Source organism: Ixodes scapularis, unplaced genomic scaffold (genome assembly GCF_016920785.2).
Source record: "Ixodes scapularis isolate PalLabHiFi unplaced genomic scaffold, ASM1692078v2 PGA_scaffold0__279_contigs__length_252992795, whole genome shotgun sequence".
Taxonomy (NCBI): Eukaryota; Metazoa; Arthropoda; class Arachnida; order Ixodida; family Ixodidae; genus Ixodes; species Ixodes scapularis.
Window position 1 is genome coordinate 206,963,605 of NW_024609835.1, and position 24,818 is coordinate 206,988,422.

Here is a 24,818-nt window from a genome sequence, read left to right on the forward strand (position 1 = left end):
CCCCTCTCTTTCCATATGCCTATGTGTCGCTTTATCGTTCTTTCCTTGGGACTTACCTCCATACAAAAAAATGCACTCCTAAAATTATTTCAGAAAATTCCATTCCATCACCACTCGATCATTGGCACAAAGTGGGCAGTACTCGAAGCAATACCAACAGTTGATATATCCTTAGATCAGCGATTCTAAAATGGGGGTTCATGGACCCTTTGGTCTCCCTGAGCACCTCTTGGGGTCCCAAAAGTCATCGACCGTTAGTCAAGGCAAGCAATAAAACTTTTGTTTTCACTGATGTTGGCTGTCCCACAAAGCTAAAGAGATCAAAACATCTGTGTCAAGTGAGTGCAGTTGATATTATTCCCTGTTTCAGAATCTCAACCCTGGTTTCTATGCATTTAGTTTTTTTAATTTACCCTTTTGTGATTGTAATTGTACCACTGCCGATCCAGAAGGGGTCCCTGCAATATAAGAGGTTGAGATCCACTGCCTTAGACCCTTGTACTGAAACCATCATCCTTCACCCATTGCTTAAATCACCAACAGAGTTCTGTCTTTAAAAAAAAAATGCCGGGGACTTCTCTGCCTCATCGCATTGACTTATTGTTTCTTTCCAATAAATTCTGTGACTGCTGCCTTTCCATGCCCCAAGCTTGGGCCCTTAAAATGAATACGTTATAAACAAAAAGTCTGGTAAATGTAAATAGAGCCTATGACAAGGCACTGCTCCGCCTGACAAATTTGTGCATAGAATTATTTTGCACTTCTATTTGAAGACAGTTTCTTGTGCTTGTTTTAGACCATTGATTATTAACTACACATGCGGGGGAACAGTGGTCGGCGCACACCAGCTCGGAACACATGGAGTGAGAGATTGTGCTTCAGAACTTAGAAATCCTGGGTTCAATCCCCACCCTTGCCCGTTTCGATCTGGATAAGCATCGTACCGGTGTCCGGTCATGTATCACTACTGCGTGGTGCACGTTAAAGACTCCAGGCTAGCCGTTGTACTGCACTGGCTAAATTTCTCATCCACAGCTAAGACACCACATGCCCATTGAGGACGACTAACTTTCAGCTGCGTAAACATACACACATTACAATTTTATTACATGCATTTCTCCAGCATGCTGATGCCCTGCACAATTAACATACTTTCAGACTTCTTTCTGGAAGATTGCTCTGTGCAATCCTTTGAGCCATTGGCTGCATGTGCTCGTCCACACAGTTAATTTCATTTTTTATTCCTGTTGCTAATCTACCCTCAAAGACTGCCTGCAATCCTGACAGAATCAATTAAAAGGAGATAAAGGAATAAAACCTTGCTTTTCTTATTGTATTTCACCATCACCTTAAGACGGACCGCAGTAAATGCCCTGAGCTATCGCAGCCAGTTCAACGCTTTAGACGTGTCACATGATTGCGCGCGACACTCGCACCGGGTTGGCTCCAATGGCTCGTTGCATCTGCTGCGGTCCACCCTAAGGTGAAACGGAGCATAGACTCAAACAAACGAGAAAGGCGCATGACATACCCACGAAACGATGAACGCCCTGGCAAAGTGGTTCTTAGTGTACACACGTTCCCGCAGCAGTGGCATGAACGCGACCAGGTCAAATGAGGCGCTCTCCGTCACTATGTCCTGCACCACAAGCAGAGGGCACAAACGTCACACGACAGACAAATGGTAAAGGGCAGCAGATGGCAAGGGCACTCCTAAGGGCAGTAGAAAACACAAACACATGTGACGGACGCCAAGAAAGCTACCTCGCAATGCAGTCCACTGCCAATTGCAGACAAGTTGCACCATGGCGTTTGATGCGGCAAATACGTAGTGCACTTTATGGCAATTTCACAGTGGATGATGAAGTATGAAGTTTCGATAGAACCTAGATAATTTCATGGCTAGAAGTACAGAATCACTGGTAAAATTTTCACAGTCCCGTGACTGTTTGTAAATTTGTGATTCGATAATACAAGCACCTGGTGCACACCAAGGTGCCTCGTAAATTAGCTACTACTTTGGTCTTTTTTGCTCACTAAATATGGTTGCCAGGCAATGCGAGTAGGCACCATTATTCAGCAACAAAAACGCATATGGTGAGCCTGCACTTTTTCGTTTGCTGATTGCTGATCCATGCGCTTAGCAAAGCTTATATGTTTCTTTAAACCATGTGTTGTTTGTGGTGGCCGATGATTCATTAGCTACACACTGTTCGATTCTCGCGCTGTAGGTATTGTCAGCAGGTTAATGGCTTTTGTTGCATTGTAGGAGCCCCACACGGTTGCATCACAAAAAAAGTAATAGCAGTGCGCAGCATCTTCCGCGAGTGCTCTTGCTTTTACCGTGCTGGAATCAGCATAAGAAATGAAAATTTATTTATTTATTTTTTATTTATTCAATATACCCTTCAGCACCCCCAAAGGCATTACGAAAAAAAAAGGGAAAGGGGGAATAGAGTAAGAAAAAAAAGAATAAACAAAATATACATTAACTATGAAAAATTTGCAAGTGGTAGGAACAACAAAAACCTGATCATTATAATTTAACAACAGTTGACACAATCAGGTGACCAGATGCCAGCACTCATCAATACCTCGGAAAAAAGAAATGCAGTGTCTGATGATATCCTGACAGGCAACACAGGTAAACAGTTCCATCGATGAGTAATCATTTTTAAGGGGGGGAATCAATGTTTTGGAATCGTTATGTCATGGATATTCAGCCCAAAAAGGTGATTTCTCAGGGGCGGGCGTTCACACGAGACTTATCGGTATATGCGATTTAGTGCGTGCAGTACAGGGTGTCACAAAAGAAAATTTACTCGGTCTTTTTTACCGCAAAAATAAACTAGGCATCGCCGAACGCCCATTTTCGGCCCAACGGTAGCGCCTAGAGGTCACAACCAGATGCCAAAGTTTCAGCCCGATCCGATAACTTAATCAAAAGTTAGAACTGATTTTCTGAAAATTTCAATGGGAAAATGGCGGCCGACGAAGTTTTCGAACACATGGGGCTCTATGGCACCAGAAACCGAAAACGGGCAAAAATGGGCTTATAACTTTTGATTAAGTTATCGGATCGGGCTGAAACTTTGGCATCTGGTTGTGACCTCTAGCTCTATCTTTGGGCGGAGAATGAGCATTCGGCGTTGCCTAGTTTATTTTTGTGGTAAAAAAGACCGTTAAATTTTCTTTTGTAACACCCTGTATTTTTAATACAAACGGCCAAACACAACACCACTGTGCAAAAAAATTGATAAATAAATAAAATACCAAACGATGCTTTAGTATAGTGGTTCTCAAATAGGGGTTTGTGGAGGCATTCCACGGGTCTACGAAGCCCTGCTGTATCAGTCAAGTCCTGCAATAAAAGTTGGCTTTTCTCAGACTGAGAAGAAAGATTACAATTTTCGGGCGAGTTTTCTCGAGTATATGTCAATAAAAGAAGTTTGCTTCATGCTAGCCCTTATTTATATCCACTTATCAAATCATTATCATAATTAGCCTATACCTTACCCTTCCCCTCAAAATGAACGGGGTCCTCCATCATCTCCACCGATTCACAAAGGATCCGCGAAGCACAAGTGGTTGAGAACCACTGCTTCACTACTTCTGCAAGGCCACTTGTGAATGTCCTATTTTTGGAGATCAGACACCTACACGCCGTTGGTGGCTGAGCTGTGGCACTGACGGCACAAAGCAACGCGCCAAGAGAAGTGCTTTGAAGGCACCGGTACAAAGAACGAAAATAAACATAACACTTATTGCGTGTTGTTCATATTCGTCCAAATAGGGTATATTTCTGAACAACAATAAAAGCATTGCTCGCGTTCGAAACGCACAACTTAAAACAACCAATTTGCGTGGTTCTCCCTCGTGCTGCTGGCACCTGACGACTCGTCAACATGAGAACATGAAACGAAAAGGAACGCTAAGTCTATTTACCTGGTCCGGAATAAATCATGATCATTCTCGTTAGATGAAAATAGGCACCTGCCGCGTTTTCACTAAGCGAGGGTCACCTGTTTCCATGTTGACACAATCATATTGGTACATAACTTTGGTTTATAATTATCTAAACAAACACAACACAGTAAACCATTGTGGCCAGCAAGGAAGAGTGCCCCAATAAATATATACTTAAAAATAAAAGTCTTTTTTTACTAGTTTTGACACAACATTTGCACTTGGGAGCAGGATGGCGCAGCAAAAGTGGATTGGCACACAATGGAGCAATCGGCGCAGCGCTTCCACCCCTGGGTCCAGCGCCACTGACCTTGGAGAACGTGTCACTTCGCCTGGGAACGAAGATGCATTCATTATTGCGTGTTTAGTTTTCATGGGCTTCCGGGGCTACAGGTTCGGTTTGATGTCGCCCTGTCTTGGGTTTGCTAAAACCGTTCCAGTCTGTTCGATTACAGGGGCCGATGGGTGTAGGTTTTGCCCACCTTGCAGTCGCAGCAGGTGCCCTGAAAACCTTGCCACTTCCACAGCGAAACGTGGCTTCTGTGCTTTTTTTCTCAAGTTCCGATAACAGAAACTGAACTAAGGAACAAGATAAAGCTGCGCGTTTTTTTGGCGATTCTGAGACTGAAGTTAGGGCTGCGGCTACAGAAAATCATCAACATTTGACATGGCCACCGAGCTCGTATGCAATAATGAACCTCAATTACACTCACTGCGGCAGCATTTATTCACTTTGACAAAGGGCGTACAGAGCCTTGTTTCTTACACCAATATTCAGTGTTTCGTCACGGGTCGTCCAACCGAAATACACCGTTGTTTAAAAAAGTAAGCAGACACCGAAAAACATTTGCCTATTATTTTTTGCAATGTTAAATATGAGAAAATACACGCCCTAGTCATGGCCCGCCAAAACTCACCTTCAGCAGACGGTCCAGCAGTTCCGACCCATTCTTGACGTGCTGGTCCGAGTCGGCAGCCAACTGCAACGGGGCGAGCAGAAAAACAAACCTAGTCGGGCATCTGGCCATTCAAACGTTTGTTTCCAAACTCCAAACCAAGTGCAGAGAGAAAGAAACAGCGATGGCAAATTTATCGAGGGTCCTTCAAGCTCAAAAAGCTGGGTGCTCCGATTTCAATGCTGGGCAAGATTGCATTGCCAACTCTGTCACCATACCTACAAAAAAAGGGTGGCTTTTTCGCCCACAATGAGTAAAGTAAAAGCGATAGGTGCAGCACATTCGTGCAATGCGAGGAAAAATGGTGTCGTCACGTACCGGAGGACGGAGGTACGAACCGGTTCAAGCACGCTGCCGTCGTGATTGGTGTCGTGGATGCCAGTGGCAACTACCACGAGTGCTCCGCGGCTGGTAAAGTGAGTGAGAAAACTGACCACCCAACTCTCGCTGGTGGTCAGTTTGGGCGCGACACCGGTCGGCAGCCGAGGAAGTCTGTTGTTCCCTCCGCGCTTGCTCCTGGGACAGAGCATGGCCCTGGTATGGCAATGCCATTAGAGAGAGTCGGCAGCAGCGACGACGCAAGCGAACGCGCAGGTTTTTCCAGTGTTGTTCGGCATGAAGAGAGAGAGTAATTTTGACGTTCAGCGACAAGCAGAGGATGCATGCAGAGAAACGAGGCGAAGCTTGGGGGAAGCCGACGAGTTTTGGCAGAACATATTTCACATTTCAAATTTGGTTCGAGAAGTAGAGATGTTGTAGTAAAATCGAATGCAATGGAAGCTTTTAAAACCCTCCAACTTTATGCATTGCAAGTGGATACAGCCAAAGTGGGATTTCGTATAACACGAGTAATGTTTAAAAATGCCTGTATCGAAGTTATTGTTGGCAGACGACAGGGGAAGGGGCTCCGCTGAGGCTTCCTCGTCATTGCGCCATTCTTTGCGGGTTGTGAAAGGCTCTCTTCTCATCCCTCTTCGCATGGCGCGGGCAATGGGAACACCCGACTTCTCTTTCCCCCCCCCCCCCCCCCCCCCCCATGTGGCGGAAAAAGAAGGGTTTTCCGTCTCCGCTGCGACGACAGACAACAAACAACAACACCGAAATCCTTGCAAGCTTTCACCCATAAAGCTACCCCTTTAAAACAATGGTTGTCTCTTTGGCATTTCCCAAAGACTTTCTAAATGCAGAGTATTTACAACACCTTTGTCCATGACTGCCCAAAAACAGTCTGTTACACACATTAGAAACTGCTCCAAACGGATTGTTCACGAACTGGAGCTTGAACTGCCGGTCGGCCACCGCATAATGGCAACTGGCTTTTGTCACTGCTAAGCTCAAAGCTCTCCTTTTGCAGCCGCGTCCCTTGCTCTTCCCTTTTTACCTCCCTGAGTCCGCCGCAGTCACCCCTGCACTCCTTCGTAACATGTGTAGTCCACTTTCCGGCTGCTGAACATGCACTGAGGAAAGCGCCCACTCCAAGAGCGGTTGCCGACTGCATACCAAGCGTGCAATTGACGACTGCACGTTCTATCCAGGCTACACCCCAGGCATAAACATAAAGCATTAAGAGCTAATCCTACAAATGCTAGGCACTAAAAAAAAAAAGCAGAAATTTTATCTAGAAAGTGCCTTTCCAAGTCAAGACCTCCACTCATCACAAAAATGACCCGTTGGGCTAGTCGGGTTAAAATAGCAAAAAAACAAATAACCCTTCGGAGACGGCCACACAAAATAAAAGTTCTGCTCACATCTTTGACTTGTCCTTGTTCGTAGCACTACCGACGTTTTGTTTTGCTATTCACATTTTCATTTCAACACCGGCCAAATTCCTAGTAAAACATGACGTGATGAGTCGCACCCCACAGAATACAACGGATCGTTTGAGACATTTCCAAGCTCGAATAAGCATGTTCAAAGTGTAGACACAAATGCTGCACACACTTGCCTCATCTGCAGGAAAGAGTCGAAGCCACTCACTGAAATAGGGTGATGATGAGTGCCTGTGCAAAGTGCCACTTGTTTTAAATATCTGCTTAAAAAAAGTACTGTCCAGACTTCTTTCATGTTTTACATGCACATACAGTGCATGAAATGAGAAACCCACCATGCTCCTTGCCACTTGCGAATTTTCGAAAACGACCTATTCTTTAACCAAACCCCCACGGATAGAAAGCACAACCCAATTACAGAACAAAAAAGGTTCTAAATGCATCCAGAGCGAAAACCTGCTGTCTCCAGAGCCTTTGTGCTTGTGCAGAGCACCCAGTGTTCACACTTAGTAAAGCATTTAGTTTCAGCAGGGGGTCAATTACAAGTAGGCAAATATTAGTGATGCTCATACTCCTTTTAATATCTCCACCGGTTGCACAGTCTCTCATCCGAATGGGCAGCTGCCATTTCGTAGCACCTTTGAAGGGAAACTGAACTCCCCAAAAAACAGCATTTTCCAGCAAAACTTGGTGGCACTCATACTCAAAAACCCATGTGATCGCAGGGAGAGAGCAATAGCACCGCCTCGCCATCACTCTTCCCCCATCGCCGTCGCCCCTTGCACAAGCACGTCATCTATGGCAACACACACTATCGCTCCCTCTCTCTTTCGTGCACCACCACCCTCGTCGCCGCCGCCGCTTTGGAATTCTAGGTTCTCTATCACGTCTTAAAAAGATGAGACACAGTCGCCAGCAGCACTTGCCCAGTTCTCACTCCCCTCCTCCTCACGCAATATTCACTCTCTGGCTCAGGAGTGGGAGTGGCAAGCACACCATGCTAAGCAAAGTAGAAGGAGGGCCACAGCGGCAGAAGAACAGCAAAGGGCGCAGGAGGACCCCGACAGTTGTGCACAAGCAACAGCGCGTAACTGCCTTTCAGAGATCTACTCAAGCACACCTCCTACAACTATCCTACTAAAAGCAAAGCTCCTAAAGGAAATATACTAAAGAAAATCTTTCAATAATGCATCCATTACCGCTGTCATTTCAAGCATGCCTCGTGTGGTCGTTTGCAACTATTCTTTAAGGACGCGCGTAATGAACTAGATTTTCCCCCACCAAGACATTTTAGTGCAATACTTATGTGGGAAAACTCATTTTAAGTTAGCAGGAATTCCAGAAGATGCTTTTATTTCACGATGTCAGACCTAAAACAGAAGCATGCTTTGTAATTGCTTAGCGAGACCCATTTCTTTGTGTAAACAAATGGGTTTCACAAAAACAAATATTGTACTAATATATATATATATTAGCGGGAAAGGCGGCAGCGATCGCGCCAACATGTCTGTAATCGGAAACTTCTGTCTTCTACAGCTGCTGCTTTCTGGGATCGCCGATTTTGGAAACGTCACACTCGGCGAAACGGTATCACTGCGGCACACGCCTGGTTATCGCCGGGGAATTCCCGATGACCGTAACCAACAATCTGATCATCGCTGGACCACTCAGCACTTCCGGCATGACAGTCTGTATCGCCTCTGTTCGGGAACGTCAGCTGACATCCTGGATGAACGGCACAAAAGGACCGTTTTTGACCGATCTGGCTTCAGTGGGAAAGGCGGCAGCGATCGCGCCAACATGTCTGTAATCGGAAACTTCTGTCTTCTACAGCTGCTGCTTTCTGGGATCGCCGATTTTGGAAACGTCACACTCGGCGAAACGGTATCACTGCGGCACACGCCTGGTGATCGCCGGGGAATTCCCGATGACCGTAACCAACAACCTGATCATTGCTGGACCACTCAGCACTTCCGGCATGACAGTCTGTATCGCCTCCGTTCGGGAACGTCAGCTGACATCCTGGATGAACGGCACAAAAGGACCGTTTTCGACCGATCTGGCTTCAGTGGGAAAGGCGGCAGCGATCGCGCCAACATGTCTGTAATCGGAAACTTCTGTCTTCTACAGGTAAGGGCAAATGCTCCCTGTTACCGTAGTGACGATAGATTTCTATTGCTGCTGCCTTTCCCACAAAGAGCACGAAACTTACTACTGTCTATGAAAGTGTTTTTTATAAGCTTGCTGATTCTAGCAGGCGATGTCGAGGAAAATCCTGGCCCTGACACTGATATGGCTATCATACTACATACAGCAAATACAGAAGGGTCAGTCAGCTATTTTGAGCAAACTTGACGACATCGAGAAAAGACAAACAAGGTTGGATAGTTTGATCAGCGACTTTGGAACTAGGATTGAATCATTAGAATCTAAAATGCAAACGTTTGAAAATGTAGAGCGTGACACATCACGAGTTTATAACCAGGTCCGTATCTTGTCAGAGAATGCGGACGATATGGTTAGGAAACTCGATGACTTGGAAAATCGTGGCCGAAGACTAAACCTTGTCTTTTATGGTATCGAAGATCGGGAGCCCCGCGAGAGTTGGGAAGCATCCGAAAATCTGATTAGGGCCTTCTGCCAGGATAGACTGCAGATAACGTTCGGGGAAGTTCAGAGAGCCCATAGGATCGGGAAGTATGGACCTAACTATAACCGCCCGATTATTGTAAATTTCGCATCCTACAAGGACACAGAAAAAATTCTTAGTAATGGTAGGAAACTTAAAGGTAGTAATTACGGCGTTTCGAGGGATTTTTCACCTCGTGTCAGGGAAATTCGTCGTAGGCTATGGGCGGTTGGCAAAGCACGGAAACAAAACGGCCAGGACAAGGTTTCGCTTGTGCATGATAAGCTAATCATAAATGGTGACGCCCATGGATGGGATGATATTACAGAATCTGTGATCAAATTAAATAAGCAATGACGACCTGTTTCAGCATTGAAAACCGTGACTGAGTGTGGCGTCCTCCTGATTAACTGTCAAAGCATAAAAAATAAAATTGATGACTTCAATGGGCTTTTGCAGATTTTTAATCCCGATATTGTTTTCGCAACTGAGTCATGGTTGGACGCTTCAATCAAAGACTCTGAAATATTTCCGTGTGATTAGCGGGTTTATAGGAAAGATAGAAATGCTCGTGGAGGAGGGGTATTTATCATGGTCAAAGAATTGTTCCACAGTGTAGAGATTAATGATATTCATTGTAACGACGTAGAATCCGTATGGTGCAGATTAAGCACTCCGGAAATGGGCACAATGGCATTGGGTTCCTTTTATCGTCCTCCGGGAGCCAGCGTTGAGGCTATCAGGTCATTAGATTCTATCTTGTCCACACTTCCTGACGATCGTTTTATATTGGCTGGGGATTTTAATTTGCCTGATTTAAAATGGGACGGGAATACACCGTCCGGTGGCGTTTCTTCGGCATTTAATGATGTAATCAGTACGTATGGCCTTAAGCAGTATGTCTCGACTGCTACTAGAGGTGCCAATATTCTAGATCTAATACTATGCAATGACCCAAATGTGGTTCGATGTGCGAGTGTCCTACCGGGAATAAGCGACCATCACATAGTTACTGCTAAGTTTATCCTGCCGCAATTAGTCCCTGCCAGCCACGATGTTAAAAAAGTGTACATCTACGGTAAGGCCAATTACAATGAAATTATAAATGATCTAGAGGACGAACTAAATATGTTTATGTCAAAATCACTGACTTATGATGCCAACTCACTGTGGACTGACTTCAGAAATCTGCTGTCAAAGCTTGTCGATAAGCACATTCCTTGTAAATATGTAAAGGACACACCAAAATCCGACAAACCTTGGATGAATTATAAAGTAAAAAAAGTAGTTAGAAAACGCTCAAGTATGTATTCCAAGTATAAAAAAAAATCCTACTGCCAATCTTGAGTACCGTCTAAAAGAGCTGGATATAGTTTATAGGAACAGCATAAGTACGGCCAAGGAGGATTATTTCTCTGGACTGGCAAAGGCTATCAACATAAATTCGAAAGCCTTTTGGAGTTACCTTAGAAAAACACGAAAAGAAAGAACAGGCATTCCGAGTATTACAAATACTGGTAGAGTCATAACAGATAATACAACTAAAGCTAATTGTTTCAATGATTATTTTCAGTCAATATTTCTCAAAAACGGTGACTACGAACATTTGCCGATTCTTACAGATAGAGTGGAAAATGCTATGCCTCCCGTCATAATCACGCTAGAGGGAATAAGAAATTGCTTAAACTCTTTAAAAGAAGACAAGGCCGTCGGTCCAGACGAGATGTCCCCCAAGGTATTAAGAGCCTGCTCGTGTATAGTTTCACAATACTTTTATGTAATTTTTTGTAAATCTCTTGAAAGCGGATTGCTCCCTAAAGAATGGAAACAAACGTATGTTGTACCAATTCATAAAAATGGTCCAAAATCAATTGTTGACAATTACAGGCCGATTTCCTTGAGCTGTATATCATGTAAGATATTTGAACATATTGTCTATAGTAGTAGTATAATTAAGCACCTAGAAGATAATAACTTTTTTTGCCCTAACCAACACGGTTTTCGTAGAGGTGTCTCCTGCAGTACCCAATTAATTGAGCTCTATCATGATTTAGTTAGTGCGGCTGAAAACAGACTGCAAACGGATGCCATTTTTGTGGATTTCCGCAAAGCGTTCGATTCTGTTTCGCATCAATTGTTATTACACAAAATGAGTGCTTTAAATATCGACCGTAATGTGCTCCGGTGGATAAAAGACTACCTGAGTGGGAGGAAACAGTGCGTCGTCCTGGGGGGTAAAAGATCAGAATACGTAGATGTAACTTCGGGGGTACCTCAAGGGTCAGTGCTGGGACCACTTTTATTTTTAATCTACATTAATGATATAGCGTCTTCCATCTCTTCTAATATCAGATTATTCGCGGACGATTGTGTAATTTACAGAACAATAAGGAACGTTAACGATGTCTCTTCTTTGTAAGAGGATTTGAACCGGGTTAGTTTATGGTGCGGGACCTGGGAACTGGGGTTAAACACAAGCAAATGTTTTCATGTCGCTTTTAGTAAAAAGAAACATAATATTGATTCGGCTTATGCTATTGGTCGAGACTCGTTGCGGAAAGTGCCTGAAATTAAATATCTTGGTGTCATTCTTTCAGAAAACCTTTCATTCAATCAGCACATAGATATGATCATGAAAAAGGCTGGCAGGGTTCTTAGCTTAGTCATCCGCAATCTTCGCTCTGCTCCACAAATCTTGAAAGGGACAGCGTATCGCTCACTAGTTAGACCACATCTAGAATATGCGAGTGCCGTATGGGACCCGCACCAAAAATATCTCATAGATAAGATAGAAGGCATTCAAAATCGCGCTGTGAGGTTTATTCTGAATAAGTATTCTCGAGCAGAGAGTGTGACACAAATGAAAGTTTGTATGGGTATCGAGCCTTTAGAAAAAAGACGTAAGAAAAATAGACTTAAACTTATTTACGCTATCAACAATGATTTAACTGGAATAGACAAGTCTAATTATCTAGAAATGCCCCACTATATATCGAGTAGGAGGGACCACGTAAAAAAAATACGCGAAATAAAATGTCGAACTAACTATATGATGTTTTCTTTTTTTCCGAGAACTATATCGGAATGGAATGAACTGCCGTCTGATATTGTATCAGCTAACAGTGACTCTTTTATTAGCCTTATTAATGCAATGTAAGTTTCTGTGTTAAGTACATCATTGGTTTTTTCGTAATATTGCTATTGTGTGCTGGTGTGAATCATGTTTATTGATGTTGTTGGAAATTGCTGATGTGTGCTGTTATGTGACTTTCCAATTTATAATGATATATGTGAATCATGTAACCCACTCCTCTGCTGTAATGCTCCGGCGCTGCAGAGAATAAATAAATAATAAATAATATATTTTCTTTTTATGAAGGTTTGTTTTTTACATGTGCCTAATCTAGGCACTAAAGAAATAGAGAAGACGCTAGAAATAAATTTAGATACGTCTCAATTTCACGGATAAAGATGGAAAACGCAGAATGTACAGCATGTTTTGAGCCTCTCCCACCTTTAGGAACCAGTTACCACAGTCTTCTGTAAAGAAAACAAGCTGCGTTATGTTCTTCTTATGTTTCGTGATGCTCTTGGCTCGGAAAACAACCCTAAAACATGTTCCAGATTAAAAGAGTGCTTCTGAATGCATAGCATTTGTAGGGCCAGACTTAGCATGTTCACGTCCCTGGAAGTAGCCTCGATAGAGGGAGCAGCGTGGAGCGCGCAGTCGCCGATTGCGCGCTCGGTACGCAGTCGGCGACTGCTCTCGGATTGGGAACTTTCCTCGGTGTGCGCTCAGCGGCAGCAGAGTGAGCCACTTGTATTACGAAAACTCTTGCTCGCAGGCACAAAAGCCGTGTGGGCTCCCTGCCACAGCAGGAAGCCCACACGGCGGTCGATTGGCAGTTCGAAATCTAGTTCACGGACAATCCGCTTGGTGCAGCCTTGAATATGTGCAACAGATCGTGGTTTCGGCTGGACGTGAGCAAAAAAGTTTCAATAGCTACGCATTTAGAATTTTTTTTTTTTTTGCATGTTTGGCGTGTTCTTAAAGGGCAGTTTGAGCATTGTGAGTCTACCCACCTTGCTGAGGCAGTCGAAGATGTCATTGAAGTTGGGCAGCACAGAGCCCCGAGCAACCTTGACCACGTTGTAGAGGGCCTCGCAGGCGTAGTAGCGCACCCTGCTCTCCGAGTCGCTCAGGCAGGCCAGGATGGGCTTCACCAGGTCATCCACGTACAGAGACGAGTCCTGTTCCAACAGGAGACCCAACTTTAACGGCATCCGCTCGAGGCAATGCCACTTCCCTTCTGTTCTGTTTTCGATAAATCAACGAGCCATATGGCACAACTCAAACAGAATAAAAATGATTTTTTGGGGTCTTAATTATATATGCTACCTGTTTTTTTTTTGTTTTTTTTCTATGTTATTTGTGGAGGAGACAGAGAAAAAGGCATGGCGCCTGACAGCGTCCCTTTGGTACAGCAGTGTGAAAATGAAGAGGCAGCAAAGACGATTTAAAACAATAATGAAACGACCGAACGACAATAAAACTCAATCGATGGTGAAATGTTGAAACAAGCGTACAATCAAGACAAACTTGAATGTTCCAAGTTGAATCAACTAAAAAGCCCAAAGTTAGAACCACATAGACCATTTCGCATTTTTCCGACATGCAAACTAAAAAAAAAAAAATATAGACACTAAATAAACAGGCCAAATCAAAACAAGGGTGTCGCACGATACCGCTAGGATGTGCAATAATAAATGTGAGCAACTCGGGTATCTGCAGAAGTGTATCTGGAGCCCTAGACTCAACAAACACGAAATTGGGGACAAAGCAAGTTCACGGAGCATGCTGATTGGACTCTCGCCACGACGACAAGGCACTTTTGTTGCCAAAGTCCGACCGAGGCGCACCACAAACGTTCGGCTACAACTTTCTGTTTGATGAGTCTAGAGCCTTCCTACTTCATAAAAGCACAGTTACTACGAAGCACAACTTCTAATACTACAAACATGCGAAAGAAAAACACAAACAACATTTAAGTGAGACTCGCTGCGAATAGGTACCAGACAAACCATTTCAACATATTGAAATGAAAGACATAGTATTCTGCATAACGAAAGAGCTCTTAAGTTGGTTTGACTGTACTACCTAGAAGCATGCTGTCACAAGAAAAAGAGTATGTTCTAGTAGCAAGTGAGAAAAGACTGGTTCCTTCTAGTATCTCCATCTCCAAACATGCTACAACTAGGGTGCCTCAATGTCCTTCTGCTTAGGGTGATGCCACCCTTTGTTGTACCCGATGCCGACAGCACGCACTCACGGGTAAAATACAAATAAATCGACGAAAACAAAATGTCGCCATAGCACAGTCAGCGCCACAAATGCGCGCCAGGACACGCTCTTCTGAACAAAAAACAAAAATAAAAGTGTGGGACAAAATGGCCAGATGTCTCCACTCTAAGCAAAGCGCACATGAAGGCACCCTAGTTACAACGAGAAGTGCAAGTTCCAGCCTAAAAACATAAGTGTTTAGTGAACTAATGCGAAAGACTATCACAGTCTCTCACATTGTGTGTTTAATTACATATTAATAAACCTAATACAATCAAACAAATTTATAACAAAATGGCTCTACCACAAAAACGCCCGTTTAATTAAGTAAAATAAAGTCTCGGCCAATGTCCCATGTACTCAATGTGTTTCTGTGACTACTACAACGAATTCCTGTTTAACAAATGATTCTGTTTAACAAAGCAATAGCACAGCCCCAAAAGGCAAAAACGACCGGCATTACAAGCTTTCCAGGTGAAAAGTAATTGATTTTGCATAAATTTTAGCTCTCAAGTGGTGCACGTAGAGAACAGAAATATTGCGGCAGCGGCGACAGTTACTGCCGCCATGCCCCTCCGCTGTTGATGCGCTATCATTTTTAGTGTTCATCCTTGTGCCTAAATGGCGCTATGTGACTATGTTGCTAATGTATATGGGTACAGGCTTCCTACTTCGGCACATAGCACCATTTAGACACAAGGTTGCTCACTAAAAATTATTTAGACCTAAAACTGAGAATGCGCGCACTCGTTTTCTTCTTTCTCAGGTTTGGCGGTGAATTTGAAAGGACCCACGCAAATTGATGTCACATCAGCCACCACTCCACCAGACTGTGCTCTTGTGCCCGTACCATCTGCAGCACACGTTTTGCACCATCGAATTTGTTCTTGAAAAGTCTTGGCAGGAAGAGCAGATTTGATGGTGCAAAAGAACAAGGTTTGCCGAGAAAAACGGCTGGTGGTATGGTGCCATGACATCACTAGGAAGGCATGTACAGCAAGTCCCCCGAAAAGATTTAGCGTTTCTTCAACTTCCGCAGAAGAAAGTATCTTCATGAGCACAGAGTTGGAACTGTGCGACGTCAATTCTCGATGTCGGAGAAAAATATATTGCCGTTCATCGGGGCTCAAGTTGAACAAGACAGGTCACAAGTGTGAGATTGCTTTACCTCATGACCTGAATACTGCTTAAAAAACCTCCCAGTGTCATTAAAAAAAGTGGACAACGAGACAAGGGGCGTGGTTCTCGAACAATCAAGCAGCCCCAAGGAGAGTTCATGAAAACGGGGGGGGGGGGGGGGGGGGGGGGGGGGGGGGTGCGGTGTTTTGTATTAAGACAAGATAAGGCTGCAGATAAAGATATCTTCTCCGTCAAGCTCGGGGTTTCTTCGGTTTTCCCCCAATTTTTATAAAAACTGCCTTAAGGTTACTTTTTAGACTTTATCCGTTGGTATATATACCGAAAACAGAGAACCTGTAATACGACTGAAGACCGTTTTCAGGGTTTCTTCTTCCTCGAATTCGAGGGTGTTTTATTGGGGTTTGTTTCATCCAAATATTCTGCATTTTTCGTTAACAATTATCAGTTCCGCACAAAAACGTGACGTTTATCGGGGCTCGAGGAAAATGAGACAGGAGCTTCCCCAACCTCCAGGGAACATGCGTCTGACCCTATCAAACTGTCTCTGCGGTGATAAGGTAAGGAAATGAGATAGGTTCCAGAGCAAAGAAGTGGCCTTGCAGACAGTTAAGTACCTGTTATGTTTTTGGGTGAAAACAAAATAAAGCCATAGCCAAAGGTTTATTCCCGGGAAGCTCAGGTATGTCTCATTCAAGGTCAGCTCCGATTCGTGGTTTTATGGCCTGGCCAATTTTTATAAAACCGGCTTGCGGGTCACTTTTAGGGGTTTATCGATTGGTGCGTATAGAAAATATGTGACAATAACTGCACCGTATGTCGCCGATAAGAAACGGCCGAAGCCCGGAAAGGTACCTTGCCCAGGGCGATGGACATGGCCGCCAACCCAATGAGGCCACCCTTCCGGCTGTTGGGGTTGTGAGCCAGGGGTAAAGTCCTGGCCCAGGAGCTTGAGCAGCTTCTTGATCTGCATCACATTGTTCTTGGCAGTGAAGTCCTTCACCATCCTGAGGGAAACAGGCAAAAGAGAGGAACTAGTCAATTACACGAGGTTGATGAACAAAGGACCACCCAAACGGTGCTACAGTAATCGTCAGAGATAACCAATCCCCTAAAGACAGCCACACTCGAGTATGAATTTGATTATAGGAATTAAATTAGTGTAATTCAATTACTTTCTGAGTAATTTGTACCTATAGTCGGTGACAGGTCAAGAACGAAGTGGAAGCTCCTCCCACTTCTTTCCACTTTAGTAGAGTGAACGCTGAAGAGGTGGTGACCTCCTCTCCACCGTTCGCTCCGCTGAAGTCGAAAGGGGTGGGAGGAGCTTCTACTTCGTTCTTGACCTGTCACCGACTATAGTCGTAATTTAATTGTGAGAGATTTTGGGGGTTAATGGCGCAAAAGCTACGAGGCCATCTGCGCCAAACTAGTTGTAAGGATCATTGTACTAAAGGAAAGGTTTTACAAAAGATGGACCAAAAGGCTAGAGTCGGTGTAAAAGGCCAATACTGCTAAGAAATTCCATTACCCGTTCAAAAGAGACTAGAGGATTCTCTCCCACAAGGAGAGCAGGATGAAATGGGATCTGATATTGGAAAAATTCAGGGAAATGAATGCGGCGCTTGGGCTGAAGGCCGGGACACAGCCACAAGATATGCAAAACAGTGAGCCTGTCACCACACTGATCACACACAGGTGGATCTTCTCCTGAAAGCAGATACCTATGAGTTATAAATGAGTGTCCAATTCTCAGGCGGCACAACGGTTCATGAAGTCGGCTCTTGCATGAAGAGCTTTCCCAAACTCCTAATGTAGGTTTGGTAACATGAAGCTTGTTATCGCACTCCATGTCCCATTCCAACTGCCAAGAATGAAGAATTGAGGACTTCACCAAGGGCTTAATATCTTGATAGGGTAGACAGGAGAGTGATTGTGGAAGGTTCCCAGCAGACCCTGCAAGTTTGTCGGCTTCTTCATTGCCATGAATGCCAATGTGACTGGGCACCCAACAAAATTTTATATTTTGACCCCCATGCAAAGCAGAGTTAAGTTTATATCGAATTTGTTGTACAAGCATATTTTTAGTATCTTTAAGAGAGCAAACTGCAAGAATCACACTTTGAGAGTCAACAAACAGGACTGCCCTCAGTATTTTACTATTGATAATATATTCAATCGCCATTGATACCGCATAGAGCTCCGCAGTAAAAATGCTGGCGATACAATCAAGTCGTTGAACCTTGGAGAAGCTTTCACAATACACAGCACAACCGGCAAAAGAGGAGGTCTTGGCACCATCAGTATAAACATGAAGATAACCATCATACTTATTTCGCAGTTCTCCAAACTCTTGCTTAATTACAGCATGGGAAATGCCGTGTTTGTTGAACTTTGCGAGAGACCAGTCGGATTCAACTCGCTGTGTTTTCCAAGGTGGAATACCGTTGACTTTCCGAACGAGGACGACCTGGTCCAGAGAAAGGTCCAGCGAGGAGCGAAGATGTTCAATGCGGAAGCTTAACGGTCTTACAATGCTTGATTTATTTTCAAAAAGGCGATAGAACCTTGACCTTGTGAGGGAAGAGTAAGTTGGATGCTGATGGTCGGCCAGAATCTTGTAAGCATATGTTAGACTAAGATATGTACGTCGTTTGTTCAGGGACAGCTCATTGGATTCTGCATACAAACTGGGGACGGGGGACGTCCGGAAAGCTCCTGTTGCCAGTCGCAAGCCGAGATGGTGAACTGAGTCCAACATCTTAAGGGCAGAGGGCCGAGCCGACCCATACACTACTGCACCATAGTCAAGGCGGGATCGTACAAGGGCATTGTATAGCTGCAGGATACATTTCCTATCAGACCCCCAAGACTTGTGAGATAATACTTTCAGAAGGTATGTCGACTGAAGGCATTTTTGCTTCAGCGCTTTAAGGTGGGAAATAAAATTAAGCTTTCTATCAAATATCACACCAAGAAATTTGTGCTCTTTCCTAACAGGTATAGGAGTTCCATTCAATTCCAGGGATGGATCCAAAGAGGGCCCACGTTGCAAAGAAAAGGGAACACAGACCGTTTTTGAAGCAGAGAACTTGAACCCATTTTCGTCGGCCCACTTGGACAGTTTCTTTATGGCTAACTGCAACTGGCGCTCACAACTAGAAAGGTTACAAGACGATGATGAAATCTGTATATCATCAGCATAAAGAGAATATGAAATAGATGGTGGCAGCAGTTGTGCGAGTGAATTCATTGTTAGCAAAAACAAAGTAACACTTAAAACACCCCCTTGAGGGACTCCGTTTTCTTGAACAAAGGAATCAGATAGGGCTGAGCCGAGACGAACTTGGAAAGTCCTGTCTGTCAGATATTCCTTTATGCTTCGCAGCATACGGCCCCGGATATTACAGGCATACAGGTTTCGGAGAATCCCATACCTCCACGCTGTGTCGTATGCCCTTTCTAAGTCGAAAAAAACCGCAACACAGTGCTGCCTGTTTACAAATGCCTCACGTATCACAGTCTCCAGGCGAACTAAGTGGTCAAGGGTAGATCGACCTTGGCGAAAACCACATTGATTGTTATCAAATACCCTCTGGCTTTCTAACATGTAGACCAGTCGCCTGTTTATAAGCCTTTCATATGTTTTCCCAAGGCAGCTTGTTAGTGCAATGGGGCGGTAGCTTGATGGTTGTGAGGGGTCTTTGTTAGGCTTTAGGAGGGGGATGATATGTGCGTGTTTCCAAGCCCGAGGGAAACATGCTTTTTCCCACAAAAGATTAAAAAACAGGAGAAGGTTTTCAAGGGATTCTGGAGAAAGGCGGCGCAGCATTTCATAATGAATTCCATCGGGACCAGGGGCAGAAAGCTTTGTCACATTAAGAGCCATCTCAAGCTCGCATCGCGTAAATGGCTGGTTATAGGATGCTGAATTTCCTCCTGACATGACAAGTTTTTGTCGTTCCGCACGAGCTTTTAACTGTCCGAAAGTAACACTGTAGTTGGCCGAACTAGATGAATTATAAAAATGTTCCCCAAGTATGTTGCCAATATCTTTTAGTGATGAAGAAGGGGCATTAAAAGTTGGAATGGCAAAGCACCTGTAATCCCCATTTACTTTCCTGTATCTGTCCTAGGCCTCTTTGGCTGGGACAAAGCTGGTTAAAGAAGAGAGATACTTCATCCACGACTTCCGCTTTGCCTGCTTCCTAGTCCAACGAGCCTTGGCTTTTCGTCGCTTGAACTCAACAAGGTTGCTTGAAGTGGGGTATCTGCGAAATCTGCCCCACGCCCTATTTTGGTCCGCCCGGGTTGTGGCACACTCCTTAATCCACCAAGGTTTACATTTTTTGGGTATATTACCAGATGTCTGTGGAATGGACTGCTCAGCAGCCTTTAGCATCTGTTCAGTAACATAAAGTGTAGCGTTCTCAGAGGACATAGACGAAAGAAGCGAAGGATCTAAAGTGGAGTGAAGATTAAAAAGCACCCAGTCTGCCTTGTCTAACTTCCACCTAGGGACCCGCTTTAAAAGATTAGGCAATGGAACGGTACTCTCTAAAACAACTGGATAATGATCACTTCCAAAAGGGTTATGAAGAACCTTCCAAGAGAAGCAAGGAAGTAATGAAGGTGAAGCAATAGAAAGATCAATGGATGTGAATGAGTTGTGTGCCGCACTAAAAAAGGTTAGCTCTCTCCCGTTAAGAAGGCACAGCCCCGAAGACAATAAAAGACGTTCAATCACACCACCACGGGAGTCTTGACGGGTACTACCCCACATAGGATGATGGGCGTTAAAATCACCCAAAATTAAAAAAGGTTGCGGGAGCTGTCCTATAAGTCCCTGCAGCTCTTGAAGGTTTAAAGGAATGTTAGGTGGTAAGTATAAAGAAACAATTGTTACAAGGCGGTCCAGAAGGAGACGTACTGCAACAGCTTCCAGCGGCGTGCAGAGCGGAACTTGAGAGCAAGCAACTCCACTCTGCACGACCACTGCAACACCACCAGAAGGGGTGGAAGAGGGGCGATCTTTTCTAAAAACCTGATGATGTCTTAAAATATTAAAGGAATTAGTGTGAAGATGGGTTTCTTGCAAGGCGAGAGCGACGAGCCGAAGCTGATCCATAAAATAGTTCACATCATCAATATTTCTTAAAATACCGCGACAGTTCCATTGCATAAAATGTAACTTAATCATCTATAAAAGGTATGTAAATAAGCTACTGAAAAAATAAACCTAATAAAATGAGTAAGATTGTAGAGTCAACACAAACTAGGTGGAAGACACTGGGATCATCATTTGGGCGGGACTACAGGCTTCTTATTCTTTTTATGTTTACTGGAGGGCGTTTCCCACTCCATATTGTCCTGGTCGGACCCAGGAGTGGACAGATTGTCAGCGTCCGTCAACATCTCCACCTCCTGAGAGGTATCCGTTGTTTTATGAGCAGCACTTGTCCGGCCAGGTGTCCGGGGGGGCAAACCCCGGCCACGACCGGCTGGGGGGGTTGCAGACGAGCTGGGCGACGAGTCGTCTGAGCTCGTCCGGTCCCCTCCTTTCACAGGAGCTGCATGGGCACCATGCTGCTCCTTCGGTAGGGGGGCCCTCTCTAGCGAGCAAGAGAGAGAAGTTCGCTCCGTCTCCCCAGCGGGGGACCTAGGAGAGGGGGCAGGCGTGGCTGTTGCCGGCCTGTCCTTGGAAAGAGGAGCAGCACGCGTGCTACCGCCAGGGACTGGAGGAAGCAGCTGCTGCCCCTGTCGGGGAGCTGGGGCCCTGAAGTCGGCCGCCAGGATCTCGGGAGAGACCTGAGTGGCCCTCGACTCCGAGCGTGGTGCAGGGCCCCTGCGCACCACGTCGGCAAAACTCCCCTTTGATAAAAAGGAGAACCGCTTCTTGGCTTCTGGGTACGGTATGTTTTCTTGTGCTTTGATGGTAAGGATGTCCTTTTCTAACTTCCAAGAGGGACATGCCCGATGATAAGCAGGATGTGGTCCACCACAATTAGCGCAGTGGGCCACAGCCGCCTCGCAAGTATCGGAAACATGACCTTGACTACCGCACCTCGCACACGTCTCCTTCCCACAACAGCTGCGTGTTCCATGACCAAAACGCTGGCAACGGAAGCACCGCTGGGGGTTGGGGACGTACGGGCGGATGCGGCAGTTCAAGTATCCTGCCTTGATTGTCTCAGGGAGAGTGTGCCTTTCAAAAGTCAGAATGACATGTCTCGAACGAATTTGTTCGCCATCTTTCCTAAACATGATGCGTTTTACGGCGACGACACCAGCACCTTGGAGTCCCTCGAGGAGTTCTTCCTCACTGGTGTGCAAGAAGTCGTCCTCAGAGAGGACTCCACGGACAGTATTTAGTGTTCGATGAGGGCTCACCGACACGTTCACATCAACGATGGTAGTCAGTTTGAGGAGTGCGTCACTTTGTTTTTTTGTGTTCACTTCCACAAGAAGGTCTCCAGTGTGCTGTTTTTTAGCCTTGTAGGAAAACCCTACAAGGTTTTCTAGCACCTTTGCTACAATAAAAGGTGAGATCTTTGTAACAGGTTTTTGTTCATCCAGCGAATGAACTATGAAAAACTTAGCAAAAGTTTCTACTTCACATTCTTTGTCGATGGTTTTTTGTTCAGGGCAGCGCCTTTTAAGGGCGTGTCCTGAACGGGGTTTGGAGGGGTGGGGCGCCATAAGAGGGCAAAGAGTCTTCAGAATCCGCGGTGCACCGCCCACCACCGAGCCCAACAAGGGGTTAGGTAACGCACCATAACAAGATGGGCTTGGCTGGAGACGTTACGCTAACAATGCTGCCGGGAAACTATACCCAAGTGTGGGTCAAGACAGAGGTCTATTGCCACCCAAGGTTAGCCCTTGCCGCCAAAAAGGGGTGAAAAAGGAGCAAAAGAAATGAGAAGGAAGTTAAAGAAACAGGAAAGGTAAAAGCGAAAGATCGGAGGGGATAGTAGAAGAAAAGGCGACTAGACTGAATCATCCTGGCCGGGCCTTACCAGGACTCCCGTCTACGAGAAGCGGGGGCCGAAGTGGTGTATTGCCTCACCCGGGGGGCCCCGAAGGGTCCAAACCTACCCCGGGCTCGGCTCAACCACCAGGATGCCCTTTTCCCCGGACACGGGAAAGCCACGCACAGCCAGACGTGGGCGGGTGAACTTGCATGGCTCGGGATCCGTGGAGACGCCACTCTCCAAACACCTGCTTTCACAGGTGCCCCCTGCGGGGGTAATTTAATTGTATCACGAGCATACAGTTCCATTGTCAAACATGAGTCCCGGGACCCGTTTGTTCCACGCAAGTGCGCGGGCTCTTTTACACCCTTGCTTTGATGTCGGGTGACGTCGTACATTTGATACCTACGGTAATTTAAAGGGGCCCTGCAATCAAATTTAAGTGTCTACCTTTTTTCGAGGTTTCCACATCTCTTCAAGTTCGGGCAAGCCAGCGGGCACGGAGAGAGTAACTAAATATCAGTGCGTCATATTTTAACCGGACGACGCTGAAACCTCCTCCACCTACGGGGGCGACCCGCAGTGCCGAAAGTATGCAATATGTGAAGTCTTTGGTCCTGGGCCTACTACTGGTCAGAGCCGCTAAAACCTTTTTAGTCAAAATACAAAATATAAGAGGCACAAACGGTTTTAATTATTTATGAAAGTAGTTTTTGTTGAGTATTTTAGATCAGAAAAAAACAAACGCAGTTTATAAAGTATGGAAACAAGAAATGACCCTTCAACATACCCGCCACCAAGCGGTGGAAAAGGCGGAGCATACTAGAAAGGGGTAGTACGTGGGATCAGGCACCGGCGAGCGGCGAGCGTAGAAAAGTCCCGGATGTATGCGGCAGCGCTGCGGTCGTATACGGGCTCGAGGATCCGACCGGTTTAGAACGTTCCGAAGGCTTTGGGCGACAAGGTTTGGTTTGCGGTTTGGCCGTTTGGTGGCGCGAAGTGGCTCCCGTTCTGAACTCATCTTAACCCCATGTTTGCTGTCGTTTGTGGCCAATGAAGTGTTATGCCAAATTAGTGTTTAATCGCGCAGCGAATGCAGTATGAGCCGCCCTGGCTTACCGCTTCATACAGCCTATCCAGAACATGCTTTAGTGGTGCCCTCTCGAGCCATCGACACGGAGTGCGGCAGCCGTGAGCGCTCACTGTGCTCACTACCCTCCCTCTGGTTCACGGCCACTCAAGCGACCAAAGACGTCATGATGAAGGTTATTTTTTGCTTGTTTTTGTAATTTTAATTTGCCTATAACTTTTAAACTAAAGCGAAATTCGAAAAAAGAAAAGTTACATTAAGTTACTACGCTCAGCGCGCTCAGGTTCGGTGCAAATTAAAAACCAGTAAAAAAGTCCTTGCAGGGCCCCCTTAACTACAGTTTGGGATAAATACTTCCAAGACCTAAATTGCAATTAATAGTACTCTTTACGTGGCTCTGTCATTCTGAATTTTTGTTCTATAGAGTCACAGAAAAATGAAAATACACTGAATGTCTGCCTCATTGCCCTTCTACTGGCTCGTGGGGCTTCGAATACTCCGAGACTGTGACAGTGGATGCACCTCTGAGAAACTGTCAAAGACACGACACCTGCAGATGGGTAAGAAAGATGCCCCACGTAAAGCGAGATTCTTTTTGATAGTAAGGATAAAGATAAAGGAATTTAAATGATGTGATTGCAATGTGTACATACATTCAATATCTTATCACAATTCATGTCAGCAATTTCAGAATTAATCAAGTGATTTAGCCTTCATTAGATCATTCTGGAGCCTGAAAACAGTAATAGATAACTTTTACAGTGAAATGCCAGTATAAAAAGAACACAAACAATCTTGGTGGTGTTTCAAAACAATAAAACTGATTCGCATCATACTAAAAAAATCAGCTCCAATATCAAACGATTAATGAAGGAGGTGAAAACAAAGGCACGAAATGTAATGATTGTGAAACGTACACCAAATCCATCACGGTCAGAGAAGGAATGGACAATTACACC

General features: G+C 45.0%; 1 protein-coding gene across 1 annotated transcript in view; it reads right to left on the minus strand.

Moving 5' to 3' along the window:
* The window catches only part of LOC8024715 (protein VAC14 homolog), a 90,784-nt gene that overhangs the window by 60,882 nt on the left and 5,084 nt on the right, over nt 1-24,818 (minus strand). Inside the window, 5 exon segments of the mRNA XM_029984440.4 lie at nt 1,532-1,639; nt 4,884-4,946; nt 13,404-13,571; nt 16,654-16,725; nt 16,727-16,805. Of these exon segments, the coding sequence (XP_029840300.2) occupies nt 1,532-1,639; nt 4,884-4,946; nt 13,404-13,571; nt 16,654-16,725; nt 16,727-16,805 (490 nt within the window).